This window comes from Oncorhynchus nerka, linkage group LG18 (assembly GCF_034236695.1).
Source record: "Oncorhynchus nerka isolate Pitt River linkage group LG18, Oner_Uvic_2.0, whole genome shotgun sequence".
Classification (NCBI taxonomy): Eukaryota; Metazoa; Chordata; class Actinopteri; order Salmoniformes; family Salmonidae; genus Oncorhynchus; species Oncorhynchus nerka.
In genome coordinates, this window is record NC_088413.1 from 15,974,755 (window position 1) to 15,995,134 (window position 20,380).

General features: G+C 44.1%; 1 protein-coding gene across 1 annotated transcript in view; it reads right to left on the reverse strand.

Annotated features, from left to right (window-relative positions):
* Positions 1–20,380, reverse strand: part of LOC115120323 (dynein axonemal heavy chain 6-like) — a 44,083-nt gene that overhangs the window by 23,387 nt on the left and 316 nt on the right. The window contains exons 2-17 of the mRNA XM_065004535.1: positions 20,104–20,293; positions 18,352–18,459; positions 17,832–17,942; positions 15,677–15,820; positions 15,219–15,371; positions 14,770–14,889; positions 12,413–12,664; positions 11,586–11,714; positions 8,821–8,934; positions 6,588–6,732; positions 4,862–4,974; positions 3,201–3,251; positions 2,918–3,130; positions 2,297–2,477; positions 2,107–2,203; positions 1,722–1,950 (exon numbers count right to left, since the gene is read on the reverse strand). Of these exons, the coding sequence (XP_064860607.1) occupies positions 1,722–1,950; positions 2,107–2,203; positions 2,297–2,477; positions 2,918–3,130; positions 3,201–3,251; positions 4,862–4,974; positions 6,588–6,732; positions 8,821–8,934; positions 11,586–11,714; positions 12,413–12,664; positions 14,770–14,889; positions 15,219–15,371; positions 15,677–15,820; positions 17,832–17,942; positions 18,352–18,459; positions 20,104–20,293 (2,350 nt within the window). The remainder of the gene's footprint in view (positions 1–1,721; positions 1,951–2,106; positions 2,204–2,296; positions 2,478–2,917; positions 3,131–3,200; positions 3,252–4,861; positions 4,975–6,587; positions 6,733–8,820; positions 8,935–11,585; positions 11,715–12,412; positions 12,665–14,769; positions 14,890–15,218; positions 15,372–15,676; positions 15,821–17,831; positions 17,943–18,351; positions 18,460–20,103; positions 20,294–20,380) is intronic.

Here is a 20,380-nt window from a genome sequence, read left to right on the forward strand (position 1 = left end):
CTCTCCTTCAGGTGAGAGACCATGACCAGTATATTACCTACCTTCTCTCCTTCAGGTGAGACCATGACCAGTATATTACCTACCTTCTCTCCTTCAGGTGAGACCATGACCAGTATATTACCTACCTTCTCTCCTTCAGGTGAGACCATGACCAGTATATTACCTACCTTCTCTCCTTCAGGTGAGACCATGACCAGTATATTACCTACCTTCTCTCCTTCAGGTGAGACCATGACCAGTATATTACCTACCTTCTCTCCTTCAGGTGAGACCATGACCAGTATATTACCTACCTTCTCTCCTTCAGGTGAGACCATGACCAGTATATTACCTACCTTCTCTCCTTCAGGTGAGACCATGACCAGTATATTACCTACCTTCTCTCCTTCAGGTGAGACCATGACCAGTATATTACCTACCTTCTCTCTCTGAGGTGAGACCATGACCAGTATATTACCTACCTTCTCCTTCAGGTGAGACCATGACCAGTATATTACCTACCTTCTCTTCTTCAGGTGAGACCATGACCAGTATATTACCTACCTTCTCTCTCTCTCAGGTGAGACCATGACCAGTATATTACCTACCTTCTCTCCTTCAGGTGAGACCATGACCATTATATTACCTACCTTCTCTTCTTCAGGTGAGACCATGACCAGTATATTACCTACCTTCTCTCTCTCAGGTGAGACCATGACCAGTATATTACCTACCTTTTCTTCTTCAGGTGAGACCATGACCAGTATATTACCTACCTTCTCTCCTTCAGGTGAGACCATGACCAGTATATTACCTACCTTCTCTCCTTCAGGTGAGACCATGACCAGTATATTACCTACCTTCTCTCCTTCAGGTGAGACCATGACCAGTATATTACCTACCTTCTCTCCTTCAGGTGAGACCATGACCAGTATATTACCTACCTTCTCTCCTTCAGGTGAGACCATGACCAGTATATTACCTACCTTCTCTCCTTCAGGTGAGACCATGACCAGTATATTACCTACCTTCTCTCTCTCAGGTGAGACCATGACCAGTATATTACCTACCTTCTCTCCTTCAGGTGAGACCATGACCAGTATATTACCTACCTTCTCTCCTTCAGGTGAGACCATGACCAGTATATTACCTACCTTCTCTCCTTCAGGTGAGACCATGACCAGTATATTACCTACCTTCTCTCCTTCAGGTGAGACCATGACCAGTATATTACCTACCTTCTCTCTCTCAGGTGAGACCATGACCAGTATATTACCTAACTTCTCTCTCTCAGGTGAGACCATGACCAGTATATTACCTACCTCCTCTCCTTCAGGTGAGACCATGACCAGTATATTACCTACCTCCTCTCCTTCAGGTGAGACCATGACCAGTATATTACCTACCTTCACTCTCTCAGGTGAGACCATGACCAGTATATTACCTACCTTCTCTCCTTCAGGTGAGACCATGACCAGTATATTACCTACCTTCTCTCCTTCAGGTGAGACCATGACCAGTATATTACCTACCTTCTCTCCTTCAGGTGAGACCATGACCAGTATATTACCTACCTTCACTCTCTCAGGTGAGACCATGACCAGTATATTACCTACCTTCTCTCCTTCAGGTGAGACCATGACCAGTATATTACCTACCTTCACTCTCTCAGGTGAGACCATGACCAGTATATTACCTACCTTCTCTCCTTCAGGTGAGACCATGACCAGTATATTACCTACCTTCTCTCCTTCAGGTGAGACCATGGCCAGAATGTCGTTGCTGTAGACCTTCTCCTGCTCTCCGTCTGCAGGCTGCGTTGTCATGGCGCCGGGTGGCGGAGGGGGCAGCAGGGCGAACTCCAGGCGGGCGATAGCATCAAAACACTTCCTGAGGTGGGGCTGAACGGCCTGGGGGTTCCTGGTCTGAGCCAAGATCTCCAGGAGCTCATCGTTGGACAGGAAGTAGAACCTGGGAACGGTACCGAGAGACGGACCCGTTGATTCAGGAATTGTCTTCTAACATTTCACCACAGGGAACATCACAACACAGTGAGACTTAACCAAGTGGTTCAGATGTTGACCACCAATCCTGGTCCTAGAGAAATACATGCAGACAGCACAGTACCTGGGGAAGATGACTCTCTTGGACTCCAGGTAGGCCTCCAGACACTTCTGGATCTGGTCTAGCAGGGCGTTGTTGTTCTGGAAGATCTCCAGCAGACCTGTAGAGAGACAAAGAGAACAGGGGAGGGGGGGGGTGACACCCCTCTCTCTCTCTCTCTCTGAGTGTGTGTGTGAGAGAGAGAGTTAGTTACCTGGCTGTGTAGCAGCCCTCAGAGCATTGGGAAGCCTGTTGACCTTCCTCATAATCTCCTTCCAGGACTTGTCCACCTGGAGGAACATCTTGGCTTCAGCAGGAAGCTGTCTCTGGATGTCTGGAGCACTGAAGATACTCTCCAGATACAGCCAGTTACGCTGACACGTCAGCCACTCTTCCTACAGGAGGGAGGGAGGGAGGGAGAGAGGGAGAGAGAGAGAGAGAGAGAGAGAGAGAGAGAGAGAGAGAGAGAGAGAGAGAGAGAGAGGTAGGGGGGGGAGGGAGGGAGGGAGGGAGGGAGGGAGGGAGGGGGAGGAAATCAGTGAGAGAAAGAGGGTTAAGATTAGAAGGGTAGAGGGGGAGAAGGAGGAGAGAATTACCTAGCATTTGATACATGACCATTAGCATTTGATACATGACCATTAGCATTTGATACATGACCATTAGCATTTGATACATGACCATTAGCATTTGATACATGACCATTAGCATTTGATACATGACCATTTGACGTATAAAACAGCATCATCACACAGTCCCATCCATTTGATATGGTCTCTAGTCTCTCACCTTGAGTTTAGCCAAAACAGTAAATGAATGTGATTGGTCTCGGTCTCACCAGTGTCTGGCTGAAGAGGTTTAGCTGCCTCTGCCACTCGTCTACTCTGGTCTTGATGGGTCCGACGTAGCGAGAGGACGCCACCGTGGCCATGTTGATGGTACTGTCATCCAGCAGCACCTGAATGTCATCAGTTCCTCCCAGGATGAACAGGTCTTTAGACTCCCGGTGGGAGAGAACCGGAAACTCCGTGGTCTTCCAGGAATCCTCAACCTACACAGTGGGGTTGAGTTGAGTTTACAGGAAGTAGAACTACAACATGTTCTTCCTGGGTCTTTCCTACCTTTTTAAGGATGGTCTCCAGCGATGCCTCTCCTGAAGCCTGTCCTGACACCTGGAAGAGGAGAACCAGACTGGGTCAAACACTTTACTGTACTGCTTCTGTTTGGCCTGGTTCACCTGCTACAACAGAATGGATACATACAACTACATCAACAAGTCTGTGGTTGGACCCTCCTGTATGTCCATGTCATAGCAGATGTTACCTCCTGTATGTCCATGTCATAGCAGATGTTACCTCCTGTATGTCCATGTCATAGCAGATGTTACCTCCTGTATGTCCATGTCATAGCAGATGTTACCTCCTGTATGTCCATGTCATAGCAGATGTTACCTCCTGTATGTCCATGTCATAGCAGATGTTACCTCCTGTATGTCCATGTCATAGCAGATGTTACCTCCTGTATGTCCATGTCATAGCAGATGTTACCTCCTGTATGTCCATGTCATAGCAGATGTTACCTCCTGTATGTCCATGTCATAGCAGAGGGAGGGTGGTACCTCCTGTATGTCCATGTCATAGCAGATGTTACCTCCTGTATGTCCATGTCATAGCAGAGGGAGGGTGGTACCTCCTGTATGTCCATGTCATAGCAGATGTTACCTCCTGTATGTCCATGTCATAGCAGATGTTACCTCCTGTATGTCCATGTCATAGCAGATGTTACCTCCTGTATGTCCATGTCATAGCAGATGTTACCTCCTGTATGTCCATGTCATAGCAGATGTTACCTCCTGTATGTCCATGTCATAGCAGATGTTACCTCCTGTATGTCCATGTCATAGCAGAGGGAGGGTGGTACCTCCTGTATGTCCATGTCATAGCAGAGGGAGGGTGTTACCTCCTGTATGTCCATGTCATAGCAGATGTTACCTCCTGTATGTCCATGTCATAGCAGAGGGAGGGTGTTACCTCCTGTATGTCCATGTCATAGCAGAGGGAGGGTGTTACCTCCTGTATGTCCATGTCATAGCAGAGGGAGGGTGTTACCTCCTGTATGTCCATGTCATAGCAGAGGGAGGGTGTTACCTCCTGTATGTCCATGTCATAGCAGAGGGAGGGTGTTACCTCCTGTATGTCCATGTCATAGTAGAGGGAGGGTGTTACCTCATGTATGTCCATGTCATAGCAGAGGGAGGGTGTTACCTCCTGTATGTCCATGTCATAGCAGAGGGAGGGTGGTACCTCCTGTATGTCCATGTCATAGCAGAGGGAGGGTGTTACCTCCTGTATGTCCATGTCATAGCAGATGTTACCTCCTGTATGTCCATGTCATAGCAGAGGGAGGGTGTTACCTCCTGTATGTCCATGTCATAGCAGAGGGAGGTGTTACCTCCTGTATGTCCATGTCATAGTAGAGGGAGGGTGTTACCTCATGTATGTCCATGTCATAGCAGAGGGAGGGTGTTACCTCCTGTATGTCCATGTCATAGCAGAGGGAGGGTGTTACCTCCTGTATGTCCATGTCATAGCAGAGGGAGGGTGTTACCTCCTGTATGTCCATGTCATAGCAGATGTTACCTCCTGTATGTCCATGTCATAGCAGAGGGAGGGTGGTACCTCCTGTATGTCCATGTCATAGCAGAGGGAGGACACACTCAAATGTAACCTCCAGTATGTCCATGTCATAGCAGAGGAGGGTGTTACCTCCTGTTCATCTACACTGTTGAGCTGAAGATGTTGGAGAGGTACATGAGTCCCTCCAGAGAGGCCAGAGTTTGAGGTTCCTCCAGGAGACTGGCCTCTATGACGGCCTCAGAATCTCCCAGTGTCTGCCCTTCAGACAGGGGTTACGAGAATCTGTGATCACTGGGAGCTGGAGGGAGAAAAGACACACACGTTATCATCACACCACACAGCCAGGTAACACACACAACACACACAGCAACAGGTAACACACACACACCCTGAGTGTACAAAACATTAGCAACACCTTACTAATATTGAGTCATGCACCCCCATTTGCCCTCAGAACAGTCTCAATTCATCAGGACATGGACTCTACAGGGTGTTGAATCAACTGCGTTCCACAGGGATGCTGGCCCAACTGGTGACTTCAAACACACATCATATCGCTTCCCACAGTTGTGTCAAGTTGGCTGGATGTCCTTTGGGTGGTGGACCATTCTTGTCATACACACAGGAAACTGTCAACTGAGCATGAAAAACCCAGCAGCGTTGCAGTTCTTGACACACTCAAATTGGTGCACCTGGCACCTACTACCATACCCTGTTCAAAGGCATTTAAATCTTTTGTCTTACCCATTCACCCTCTGAATGACACACAAACATTCCATGTCTCAATGGTCTCAAGGCTCAGAAGTCCATCTTTAACATGTCTCCTCCAACTGGAGAGAATCATCCTTCATCATACACTGATTGAACTGGATTTAACAACACACATGACATCAATAAGGGAATCATACAACTCAACTTCACCAACTGGATTCACCTGGTCAGTCTGTCAACTGGAGAGAATCATGTTCCCTCATGCATAACTGGAGAATCATCCTACAGACACATCAACAAAAAAGAATCTTCTGTCACAACATCATATCGACATCAACTGGAGAGAATCATCCTACATAACACATCCTACATAACACACATCATCATATCGACATCAACTGGAGAGAATCATCCTTCACAACACACATCAACTGGAGAGAATCATCCTACACACACATCACATCAACTGGAGAGAATCATCCTACACAACACACATCAACTGGAGAGAATCATCCTACACAACACACATCAACTGGAGAGAATCATCCTACACAACACACATCATATCATCCTACATACATCATCGACATCAACTGGAGAGAATCATCCTACATAACTGGACATCATCATATCGACATCAACTGGAGAGAATCATCCTTCACAACACACATCATATCGACATCAACTGGAGAGAATCATCCTTCACAACACACATCATATCATCAACTGGAGAGAATCATCCTAAACAACACACATCAACTGGAGAGAATCATCCCACAACACACATCAACTGGAGAGAATCATCACATCACACATATATCGACATCAACTGGAGAGAATCATCCTTCACAAACACACATCATCATCGAATCATCATCACACTGGAGAGAATCATCCTTCACAACACACATCATATCGACATCAACTGGAGAGAATCATCCTTCACAACACACATCAACTGGAGAGAATCATCCACACACAACACACATCAACTGGAGAGAATCATCCTACACAACACACACACATCAACTGGAGAGAATCATCCTTCACAACACATCAACTGGACATCCTACATCATATCGACATCAACTGGAGAGAATCATCCTACACAACACACATCAACTGGAGAGAATCATCCTACACAACACACATCAACTGGACCTTCTCCACTCATGCCCTCAACGTGCTCTTTGAGTCGTGGAACCACACTGTTGGGTGGCAGGCCTTTCTCCAGCTGGTTCACACACTTGGCATATTTATTGACCTGGGCACTCAGAGTCTCTGGGTCCAACTCCTCAAACTTACACTGGGAGGGAGAGAGAAAGGGCAGGTGGGGTATACTACTGTTATTACATACACTGAGAAGACAGGTGGAGTATACTACTGTTACTACATACACTGAGAAGACAGGTGGAGTATACTACTGTTATTACATACACTGAGAAGACAGGTGGAGTATACTACTGTTATTACATACACTGAGAAGACAGGTGGAGTATACTACTGTTATTACATACACTGAGAAGACAGGTGGAGTATACTACTGTTATTACATACACTGAGAAGACAGGTGGAGTATACTACTGTTATTACATACACTGAGAAGACAGGTGGAGTATACTACTGTTATTACATACACTGAGAAGACAGGTGAGAGTATACTACTGTTATTACATACACTGAGAAGACAGGTGAAGACAGGTGGAGTATACTACTGTTATACATACACTGAGACATACACTGAGAAGACAGGTGGAGTATACTACTGTTATTACATACACTGAGAAGACAGGTGGAGTATACTACTGTTATTACATACACTGAGAAGACAGGTGAGAGTATACTACTGTTATTACATACACTGAGAAGACAGGTGGAGTATACTACTGTTATTATATACACTGAGAAGACAGGTGGAGTATACTACTGTTATTACATACACTGAGAAGACAGGTGGAGTATACTACTGTTATTATATACACTGAGAAGACAGGTGGAGTATACTACTGTTATTACATACACTGAGAAGACAGGTGGAGTATACTACTGTTATTACATACACTGAGAAGACAGGTGGGTATACTACTGTTATTATATACACTGAGAAGACAGGTGGAGTATACTACTGTTATTACATACACTGAGAAGACAGGTGGAGTATACTACTGTTATTACATACACTGAGAAGACAGGTGGAGTATACTACTGTTATTACATACACTGAGAAGACAGGTGGAGTATACTACTGTTATTACATACACTGAGAAGACAGGTGGAGTATACTACTGTTATTACATACACTGAGAAGACAGGTGGAGTATACTACTGTTATTACATACACTGAGAAGACAGGTGGAGTATACTACTGTTATTACATACACTGAGAAGACAGGTGGAGTATACTACTGTTATTACATACACTGAGAAGACAGGTGGAGTATACTACTGTTATTACATACACTGAGAAGACAGGTGGAGTATACTACTGTTATTACATACACTGAGAAGACAGGTGGAGTATACTACTGTTATTACATACACTGAGAAGACAGGTGGAGTATACTACTGTTATTACATACACTGAGAAGACAGGTGGAGTATACTACTGTTATTACATACACTGAGAAGACAGGTGGAGTATACTACTGTTATTACATACACTGAGAAGACAGGTGGAGTATACTACTGTTATTACATACACTGAGAAGACAGGTGGAGTATACTACTGTTATTACATACACTGAGAAGACAGGTGGAGTATACTACTGTTACTACATACACTGAGAAGACAGGTGGAGTATACTACTGTTATTACATACACTGAGAAGACAGGTGGAGTATACTACTGTTATTACATACACTGAGAAGACAGGTGGAGTATACTACTGTTACTACATACACTGAGAAGACAGGTGGAGTATACTACTGTTATTACATACACTGAGAAGACAGGTGGAGTATACTACTGTTACTACATACGCTGAGAAGACACGTGGAGTATACTACTGTTATTACATACACTGAGAAGACAGGTGGAGTATACTACTGTTACTACATACGCTGAGAAGACACGTGGAGTATACTACTGTTATTACATACACTGAGAAGACAGGTGGAGTATACTACTGTTACTACATACACTGAGAAGACACGTGGAGTATACTACTGTTATTACATACACTGAGAAGGAAGACACACAGGCAGTTAGAATATGTTGCTGTCGCCTCATTTTCGGACAAAATCGTATTAACTTTTGCAGTGTGGTCAGAATGGAAAAGGTGAGACTTTGCGACAGCGAAGAATAGAGGAACAATCCCCTTTGTCAGAAGTGTATGGTAGGGAACACAGTGTCGTGTGTGTGATATCTAACCCCCTGCATGGTTCCATACTGTACCTCCATCCAGCCGGCCTGCAGGGCGTCCCACTCCTCCAGAGAGTCCCACAGCAGCTGTTTCAGTTTCACCTCTGCACTCAGCTCCTCTAACGCCTCGTACTTAGTCACCTCCACCTACAGAGGTCAGGGGTTAGAGGTTAGAGAGGGGTCACTGAGCTCTTCTAACGCCTCATACCTAGTCACTTCCACCTACAGAGGTCAGGGGTTAGAGCTCAGAGAGGGGTCACTCATCTCCACTAACGCCCCATACTTAGTCACCTCCACCTACAGAGGTCAGGGGTTAGAGCTCAGAGAGGGGTCACTCATCTCCACTAACGCCCCATACTTAGTCACCTCCACCTACAGAGGTCAGGGGTTAGAGCTCAGAGAGGGGTCACTAATCTCCACTAACGCCTCATAGTTAGTCATCTCCACCTACAGAGGTCAGGGGTTAGAGGTCAGAGAGTGGTCACTGAGCTCTTCTAACGCCTCATACCTAGTCACCTCCACCTACAGAGGTCAGGGGTTAGAGCTCAGAGAGGGGTCACTCATCTCCACTAACGCCCCATACTTAGTCACCTCCACCTACAGAGGTCAGGGGTTAGAGCTCAGAGAGGGGTCACTCATCTCCACTAACGCCCCATACTTAGTCATCTCAACCTACAGAGGTCAGGGGTTAGAAGTCAGAGAGGTGTCACTCACCTCCACTAACGCCTCGTACTTAGTCACCTCAACCTACAGAGGCAAGGGGTTAGAAGTCAGAGAGGGGTGACTCTACTTGAGGGTAGTGGACAAGACGGGTGCCAAGGCCAGGGAGAAAGGGGTCAATGAGGGATAGAGAATATAGGCATCCTTTGAAAGAGACACCTAATCTGAATTGCCTCAATCAATGCACATCCAGGTGTGAAAAAGTGCCAAAGGGAAGATACTTAAACGCACAACAGTAAGTTACTCTATATTTAACTATACTGTTTCTCTCAAGGAACAATGGTGAAAGGTGGTGTTTTGCTGTCCTCTGGTGGTCAGAAGACGTACTGTATCCTATTTCTCGGCATCTATGTATTGAATCGTATAGTATTGTATTGTATAGTATTGTATTGTAGAATATTGTATAGTATGGTATAGTACGGTATAGTATGGTATTGTATAGCATGGTATTGTATTATATCGTATTGTATAGTATGGTATTGTATAGTATAACATTGTATTGTATAGTATGGTATAGTATGGTATCGTATAGTATGGTACTGTAGAATATTGCATTGTATAGTATAGTATGGTATAGTATGGCACTGTAGAATATTGCATTGCATAGCATAGTATGGTATAGTATGGTATGGCATAGTATAGTATTGTAAAGTATTGTATAGTATTGTATTGTATAGTATGGTATTGTATCGTATTATATAGTATCCCCTTGTATAGTATTGAATAGGGTAGTATGGTGTAGTATAGTATGGTATTGTAGAATATTGTATTGTATAGTATGGTTTAGCATGGTATAGTATGGTATTGTATTGTATAGTATGGTATAGTATGGTATTGTATAGTATTGTAGAATATTGTATTACATAATATAGTATGGTATAGTATGGTATCGTATAGTATGGTATTGTAGAATATTGTTTTGTATAGTATGGTATGGCATAGTATGGTATTGTAGAATATTGTATTGTACAGTATGGTATAGTATTGTATAGTATGGTATAGCATAGTATGATATTGTATAGTATTGTATTGTATAGTATGGTATAGTATGGTATAGTACGGTATAGTATGGTATTGCATAGTATTGTATAGTATTGTAGAATATCGTATTGTATAGTATCGTATAGTATGGTATTGTATAGCCTGGTATTGTAGAATATTGTATTGTATAGTATAGTATGGTATTGTATAGTATTGTATTGTAGAATATTGTATTGTATAGTATAGTATGGTATCGTATAGTATGGTATTGCATAGTATGGCATCGTATAGTATGGTGTAGTATTGTATAGTATTGTAGAATATTGTATAGTACCATATAGTATGGTATTGTATAGTATGCTATTGTATAGTATTGTATAGTATGATATAGTATGGTATTGTATATTATTGTATTCTATAGTATAGTATGGTATAGTATGGTATTGTATAGTATGGTAGTGTAGAATATTGTATTGTGTAGTATGGTATAGTATGATATAGTATGGTATTGTATATTATTGTATTGCAGAATATTGTATTGTATAGTATAGTATGGTATAGTATGGTATTGTATAGTATTGTATAGTATGATATAGTATGGTATCGTATGGTATTGTAGTGTATAGTATTGTATAGTATAGTATGGTATTGTATAGTATGGTACTGTATAGTATGGTATTGTATTGTATAGTATGTTATTGTATTATATGGTATGGTAATGTATAGTATGGTATTGTATAGTATTGTACTGTATAGTATAGTATGGTATAGTATGGTACTGTAGAATATTGTATTGTATTGTATAGTATAGTATGGTATACTATGGCACTGTAGAATATTGTATTGTATAGTATAGTATGGTATTGCATTGTATAGTATAGTATGGTATAGTATGGTACTGTAGAATATTGTATTGTATAGTGTGGTATTGTATAGTATAGTATAGTATTGTATAGTATAGTATGGTATAGTATGGCACTGTAGAATATTATATTGTATAGTATAGTATGGTATAGTATGGTACTGTAGAATATTGTATTGTATTGTATAGTATGGTATTGTATAGTATAGTATAGTATTGTATAGTATAGTAGAACCTTGAAGTTCTTCTGGAAAGACTTGTACTGGAAGGCCTGGTTCTGCAGCTCGTCTATGGAGACCTGGACCTCGTCCAGCAGCAGACGGACCTTGGGACGCTCAGCATTGATGTCCATGATCTGATTGTTCTGGGGAGCAGAGATCAACACATACACACAGTTATACATGGGTCAGGGACGGGCAACTGTTTCACTCGCAGCAAAATGTCACCTAGGGCCCCAAAAAGGCTAGGGCCGGCTCTGCCTGTGTGCTTGGGTATGGATGTTTATTTTACCTTTATTTAACTAGGCAAGTCAGTTAAGAACAAATTCTTATTTTCAATGACGGCCTAGGAACAGTGGGTTAACTGCCTGTTCAGGGGCAGAACGACAGATTTGTACCTTGTCAGCTTGGGGGTTTGAACTTGCAACCTTCCGGTTACTAGTCCAACGCTCTAACCACTAGGCTACCTGACGCCCCTCCCTGGATGTGGGTATGCAGACCCGCGAGCCACAGCGGCCACTCACTATGAGTTCAGATTTTTAATGGCTCCAAACCCCATCAAAGTTGTCCCTCCCTGGTCTGGATCAAACCCATACACATCTCTATTTACCCTACTGTGACAGACGAAATTATCTTTTCAGGTCAGTTGATTTAGAACACAACGACCTGGGGAAGAGGAACCCAGTTGTAAATGACTGTCATATCCAGAGACTAATGTCTACATTCTTAGCTTTTTCCACGGTTATTTATAAAGCCTATCTGGGGACAAACACTGACCCTTAGCGTGATGCTGAAGCTAGTGTGATACAATGCATCTGAGCGTTGACCCTTGACCTCTAGTTACCTGAGCCTGCTGTTTGACCCTCTTGACCTCCTTGTTGAGGTCGGTGATGTCCCGTTGGAGGTGGACACAGAACTTGTCCACGTTGGCGTCCTTCTCTCCCACGGCCTTGTCGATGGCGTTGCGTACGCCGGTGACTGAGGGTTTCAGGGTGGCATAGACGGCAAAGTCCTCAGGAGGGCTGGGCACGGAGTAGGAGTCTATCAGCTTGTACATCTGGGACACGGTCTCTGTCTGCTCGTCCAACCACTCCATCTGACACACAAACACACAGACCATGAAAGAACTGTCAGTGTTTACCCCAGATGTTTTCCTAGGCGGGCCATGCTGGCTGAAAACAGAAATTCGACTAAGTCATTTCCCAGAAACATCCAAGAAAGACTTTCACCTGACAACATGAACCCAACACTACTGACTCCCTTGGTCATCTTTCCCAATAGTTTGGTAATGAGTAATGTAACAATGACTACAGTGTGATACAAGGTGACAAAGTACTCTGGGGCTGAGTCAGCAGCTACCCTGGGTCTGAGTCCCCTACTCTGGGTCTGAGTCCCCTACTCTGGGTCTGAGTCCCCTACTCTGGGTCTGAGTCCCCTACTCTGGGTCTGAGTCCCCTACTCTGGGTCTGAGTCCCATACTCTGGGTCTGTCCCCTACTCTGGGTCTGAGTCCCCTACTCTGGGCCTGAGTCCCCTACTCTGGGCCTGAGTCCCCTACTCTGGGCCTGAGTCCCCTACTCTGGGTCTGAGTCCCCTACTCTGGGTCTGAGTCCCCTACTCTGGGTCTGAGTCCCCTACTCTGGGTCTGAGTCCCCTATTCTGAGTCCCTACTCTGGGTCTGAGTCCCCTACTCTGGGTCTGAGTCCCCTACTCTGGGTCTGAGTCCCCTACTCTGGGTCCGTCCCCTACTCTGGGTCTGAGTCCCCTACTCTGGGTCTGAGTCCCCTACTCTGAGTCTGCGTCGCCTACTCTGGGTCTGAGTCCCCTACTCTGGGTCTGAGTCCCCTACTCTGGGTCTGTCCCCTACTCTGGGTTTGAGTCCGCTACTCTGGGACGGAGTCAGTCTCTTGAATGAAGAAGATGATGGCTCTGTGTGACCGTCAACCTTAACCTAATTCTCCTAACCTGCTATGTTCATTTTCCTAATCCTACTGTGTAAGTTCTCCTAACCTGCTATGTTCATTTTCCTAATCCTACTGTGTAAGTTCTCCTAACCTGCTATGTGCATTTTCCTAATCCTACTGCGTAAATTCTCCTAATCTGCCACGAAAAAGGTCAATTTTTACAAAAGCTGTATCCCTTTTAACCTGTTAGTCCTATAGGGGCAGTATTTCATTTTTGGATAAAAAGACGTGCCCGTTTTAAGCGCAATATTTTGTCACGAAAAGATGCTCGAATATGCTTGGAATTGATAGCTTTGGAAAGAAGACAGTCTTACGTTTCCAGAAATGCAAAGATTTTCACTGTGAGTCCCTTAGAACAAATGTTTCGGGCAAAACCAAGATGTATGACCGACCAGGAAATGCACAGGATTTCTGAGGCTACGTTTTCCATGATCGCCTTATATGGCTGTGAATGCGACAGGAATCAACGGACTCTTTCTCTTGTTTCCCCAAGGTCTCTGCAGCATTGTGACGTATTTGTAGGCATATCATTGGAAGATTGACCATAAGAGACTACATTTACCAGGTGTCCCGCTAGGTGGCTGCGTGGCAATTGGTGCGCAAAAGTCAGGTCCCGGTATTTTTCCATTCAAATCTCAGAACAAACCAGGCTACAAGGACGGTTCTTTCAACGGAGAGAAATATGACAAACCACCTTCAGGATTGATTCAAACAACGTTTTCCATGTTTCAGTCAATATTATGGAGTTAATTCGGAAAAAAGTTCGACATGTAGGTGACTGAATTTTCGGTTAGTTTCGGTAGCCATATGCATAGTAACAAAAGGGAACGATGTGTCCTACACAAGAATCTTTCAGGAAAAACTGGACATCTGCTATGTAACTGAGAGTCTCCTCATTGAAACATCTGAAGTTCTTCAAAGGTAAATTATTTTATTTGATTCCTTGGCTGGTTTTTGTGAATATGTTGCGTGCTAAATGCTAATGCTAACGCTAAGCTAGCTATCACCACTCTTACACAAATTAGTGATTTTCTCTGGTTCTAAAGCATATTTTGAAAATCTGAGACGACAGGATTGTTAAGAAAAGGATAAGCTTGAGAACAGGCATATTTATTTCGTTTCATTTGCGATTTTAAAAAATCGCTAATGTTGCGTTATGCTAATGAGCTTGAGGCTGTAGTAACGATACCGCATGCGGGATGGGGCCGACTAAGAGGCTAGACAAAACCGTCTCTTACCCGCTCCTGTATCTCCTCTAGGAAGGTGAGGGAGTTGACGAACTCTGTAGTTGCAGAGGGGATGAACTCCAGTTTGAACTGGGCATCCTGAGCCTCAGCGATGATGGCGTCGATCTTTCTCTTGGCCAGCAGGGGAGCATGTCATTGATGGCCTGGAGGAGAGGGGTGGGGGGGGCAGCACAGGCGTTAATGTTGGTCAGTGGGTGGATGGACGGCCCAATCCCAAATCCACCACTTGATCCTAAGCCCTATGGACTTGTGGAGAACCGATAGGATTTGACATTTGTAAGCAATTTGGTAATAGCTCTAACTCGCCCTCTGATAGGCTAAGTGGAAGTTTATATTTGTACATATTGCTAATACCAATGAATAAGTTTCAGATCTCCACAGTGTAAAGGCCCGGGCTGTAGGGGTTATTAACACTGGTAACACTGTTCCTCTCCTCCTACCTCCAGACAGCGTAGTGGTGAGGGGAGGAGCTTCCCTTTAAGCAGAGTGGTGTCCACCAGCAGCAGGCCCAGGTGCCTCTTCTGTTTGATGGCCAGGGCCTCTTTATGTTCTCTGTGGTACTTCTTCAGACTCTCAGAGAAAGAACGCCACTCCTACAGGGAACAGGACAGGGTACCGAGTCACATGATGGCTCTCTAGACCGTTTAAAAAGAGAGATGGTGGAGTGTTGATCTGCCACTGTGAAATATACAGAAAACGCCTAAAGGACCTCGTTGGATCCAAAGGTCTGAATGAACTGAGACAAAATGGATATGCTGCTGTGGTATCTGTGTTGAATGTAGAAACTCAAAGCTATATACTGAAAAGAAGTGCCTTGGCTAATCCATTGTCTCTGTTCCTGGTAAGTTCATTGAATTGATGATGTTGGTGACGATGATGAAGAGCGTTGCTACGGTACCGTGATCCTGATCTCTGAGCGCGTCCAGGTCCAGACTCTCATTCTCTCTGTAGAAGACGCGGAAGCTCTCAAAGGTGCGCGCGTCACACGCTGGCGAGAGGAGGAGGAAGAGGGAGACGAGTCAAACGCAAACTGGAGCGATTGCTGAGAGGGAGCGAGAGGAGGAGGAAGAGGGAGACGAGGAGAGACAACAAAACAAACTTCTTAATGAGGCAGCCAGTTAGACCAACAGTCAGGGAATCAGGGCACAAGGACGAAGAGGCAAGACAACAAAACACTGAACTGTGAAAGTCATTTAACTCCCACAACAGATTTAAAGAGCTTTGGCATTAGGGAACATAATAGACACTAAGTTGACATCAAAATGTCCAAGACAATTACCATCCACTTAGCTAATTCAAATGACCTTTAAAAAGGACACAGAATGCTGACCTTGATGTCAAGGATGATGTTTAGGAGGTGTTTATCATCCTCTAACATGGCCTCCAGACCAGGACCGACCCTCACCACAAATCCATGTTATGACAGGATACGTCTTCTCCTCCACCTGAATGGTAGTGGAATACAACCATGTTATGATAGGATAGTATTACATCTCCTCCACGTGAATGGTAGTGGAATACAACCATGTTATGATAGGATAGTATTACATCTCCTCTACCTGAATGGTAATGGAATACAACCATGTTATGATAGGATAGTATTACATCTCCTCCACCTGAATGGATAGTGAATGAATACAACCATGTTATGATAGGATAGTATTACATCTCCTCCACCTGAATGGTAGTGGAATACAACCATGTTATGATAGGATAGTATTACATCTCCTCCACCTGAATGGTAGTGGAATACAACCATGTTATGATAGGATAGTATTACATCTACAATCAACCATGTTATGATAGGATAGTATTACCTCCTCTACCTGAATGGTAGTGGAATACAACCATGTTATGATAGGATAGTATTACATCTCCTCTACCTGAATGGTAGTGGAATACAACCATGTTATGATAGGATAGTATTACATCTCCTCTCCTCCATGATAGGATAGTATTACATCTGAATGGTAGTGGAATACAACCATGTTATGATAGGATAGTATTACATCTCCTCTACCTGAATGGTAGTGGAATACAACCATGTTATGATAGGATAGTATTACATCTCCTCTACCTGAATGGTAGTGGAATACAACCATGTTATGATAGGATAGTATTACATCTCCTCTACCTGAATTATGAATAGGATAGGATAGTATTACATCTCCTCTACCTGAATGGTAGTGGAATACAACCATGTTATGATAGGATAGTATTACATCTCCTCTACCTGAATGGTAGTGGAATACAACCATGTTATGATAGGATAGTATTACATCTCCTCTACCTGAATGGTAGTGGAATACAACCATGTTATGAAGGATAGTATTACATCTCCTCCACCTGAATGGTTAATACAACCATGTTATGGGATAGTATTACATCTCCTCTACCTGAATGGTAGTGGAATACAACCATGTTATGATAGGATAGTATTACATCTCCTCTACCTGAATGGTAGTGGAATACAACCAATGTTGGAATGTTATGATAGGATAGTATTACATCTCCTCTGAATGGTAGTGGAATACAACCATGAATGATAGTAGTATTACATCTCCTCTACCTGAATGGAATACAACCATGTTATGATAGGATAGTATTACATCTCCTCTACCTGAATGGTAGTGGAATACAACCATGTTATGATAGGATAGTATTACTAACTGAATGACAACCATGCCATCTTGTAGTGGAATACAGACTATTAAAACATTTAGGATGGTTTCCTGGACACAGACCAACACTAATACTGAACAGAACGTTATCATGAAGATTCTTCACGAATGGTGTGGAATACTTTTAATTCTAGAACTAGGTTAAATCTGTGTCTGGAAAACTGTCCCCAAAACACAACTAAACTAAATAACAGCCTTGTCTTTGGTGAACTAAGACCTGCACTGGACTTGTTCCTACAAGCACGGACTTTGCTGATAGCTACTTTGAGGAAAAATGTACTCACTATAACAGGTGTAGTTGTCTCACCTAGCTATCAGCAACAAACAAAAAACAGTTTTTTATGCTAATTAGTCAGTGGTAGTGTTTCACACCTTGCTGTTGATCATGGGCTGAGTGAAGGCATCAAAGTAGGAGTCAGTCACCAGCACAACTAATGACAACACCGTCTCCTGGAACCTAGAGATGATCTCTGACACACACTCCTGTTAGGGGAATAAACACACAGACACACACACACAGGCACACACACACACACACACACACGCACAGACACACAACACACACACACGACACACGCACAGACACACAACACACACAGACACACAGACACCCACAGACACACAACACACACAGACACACAACACACACAGACACACAGACACCCACAGACACACAACCCACACAGACAGACACAGGCACACACAAGGCACAGACACACGCACAGACACACACACAGACACTCAAACAAAAACACAGGCACAGCATAAAGAGCGAGAGAGAGAGATACATTGTTACAAACAAAAAAAGTAACACATTCAGAGCCATATTGACATGTTGCAGAACGATGACATCTTCGGTGAGCTGAAAGGTGAGAGGTCAGGGGTTACAGACCTGGAAGACGTCTACGGAGGGTTCATAGGTCAGAGCGTGGGTCTCCAGCATCAGCTCCGACACAAACATGGGTAGAAGATGAACAGCCTCCACTGTGGGCTCTGTAGCCTGAGGTACACACACACACACACACACACACACACACACACACACACACACACACACACACACACACACACACACACACACACAGACACAGACACAGACACACACACACACAGACACACACACACACACACAGGGGTTAATACACAGTTAAAGGGGAAGGGATTGTCACAACAAAAGGAACCCACTATTCCGTTTAGTAAAGGTTTTTAGAAGGATGCAGGCAGAAAGCTGGCTGTTTTCTCCATTCTACAAGACAGACGATAACACCTGTTACACACTGCCCCTCTGTAGCTTTAAACTCTCCTAAACAGGCCTCTGCTTTCAGAAAGCTGACTGTTTTCTCCATTCTACAAGACAGACGATAACACCTGTTACACTGTCCCTCTGTAGCTGTAAACTCTCCTAAACAGGCCTCTGCTTTCAGAAAGCTGACTGTTTTCTCCATTCTACAAGACAGACACCTGATAACAAACCTGTTACACACTGTCCCTCTGTAGCTTTAAACTCTCCTAAACAGGCCTCTGCTTTCAGAAAGCTGACTGTTTTCTCCATTCTACAAGACAGACGATAACACCTGTTACACACTGTCCCTCTGTAGCTTTAAACTCTCCTAAACAGGCCTCTGCTTTCAGAAAGCTGACTGTTTTCTCCATTCTACAAGACAGACGATAACACCTGTTACACACTGTCCCTCTGTAGCTGTAAACTCTCCTAAACAGGCCTCTGCTTTCAGAAAGCTGACTGTTTTCTCCATTCTACAAGACAGACGATAACACCTGTTACACAATGTCCCTCTGTAGCTTTAAACTCTCCTAAACAGGCCTCTGCTTTCAGAAAGCTGACTGTTTTCTCCATTCTACAAGACAGACGATAACACCTGTTACACACTGTCCCTCTGTAGCTTTAAACTCTCCTAAACAGGCCTCTGCTTTCAGAAAGCTGACTGTTTTCTCCATTCTACAAGACAGACGATAACACCTGTTACACACTGTCCCTGTGTAGCTTTAAACTCTCCTAAACAGGCCTCTGCTTTCAGAAAGCTGACTGTTTTCTCCATTCTACAAGACAGACGATAACACCTGTTACACACTGTCCCTCTGTAGCTTTAAACTCTCCTAAACAGGCCTCTGCTTTCAGAAAGCCTAGTGGTCCACTGGAGGATCTCCATTGAGATGAGTTGGCTGAAACCGTAATGATGCTGGCCCATCGAAGGGGCTGGAAGCCGTGGAGCTGCCATGTGGAGAATCCTAGTTGTATCTTGTTATTGATACCATGTCGTTTTGACTCATAGCTAATCAACAACTGGCACAATGTATTTGAGAGACAAAAAGGTGGTCATTGTTTAAATGTATTAATGTTGTCAATAAACACTAAGCCAACCGTGTCTGTTTAGCTCCATAGTTGCTTTTTAGTCCGTGCAGGATGAGGCTACATCCCCGTCTGAGGAAGTGTCCCTGAAGCCTTTGTCAAACCTCTCCACAGCCACCTTCATGTAGCCGCTCTGAACCTCACCTGAGAGTCACCTGAGTCACCAGGTCAACGGTTTGGTGATTAGTTGAATCACGTGGACTAGTTCTGGAATAGATCTGACCCATGGAACGGCTGTGGGTCCCAGACCAGAGGTCTGAAACGGTCTTGTTGTACCTTCCTGTCTGAGTCCTCCGTGGCTCCACCTCCGTCTCCAGCAGCATCGGTGTCGGCCCAGCTGTGGATGACAGCGTGTGTGGGGGTGTGTTGGATCTGGTCCTGCAGGACGGCCAGTAGTTTGGCCACAGAGTTCACAGCCAGGATGTGCATGGTGTTCACCATCAGGTAGTCAGCCAACCGGATGAAACTGGAACAAGACAGAGTAGGAAGGGGGCTCCTTCACGGCACCTCCACAGGTAAAGCACTCCAGCTCAACGTACAGGTAGAAATGGGA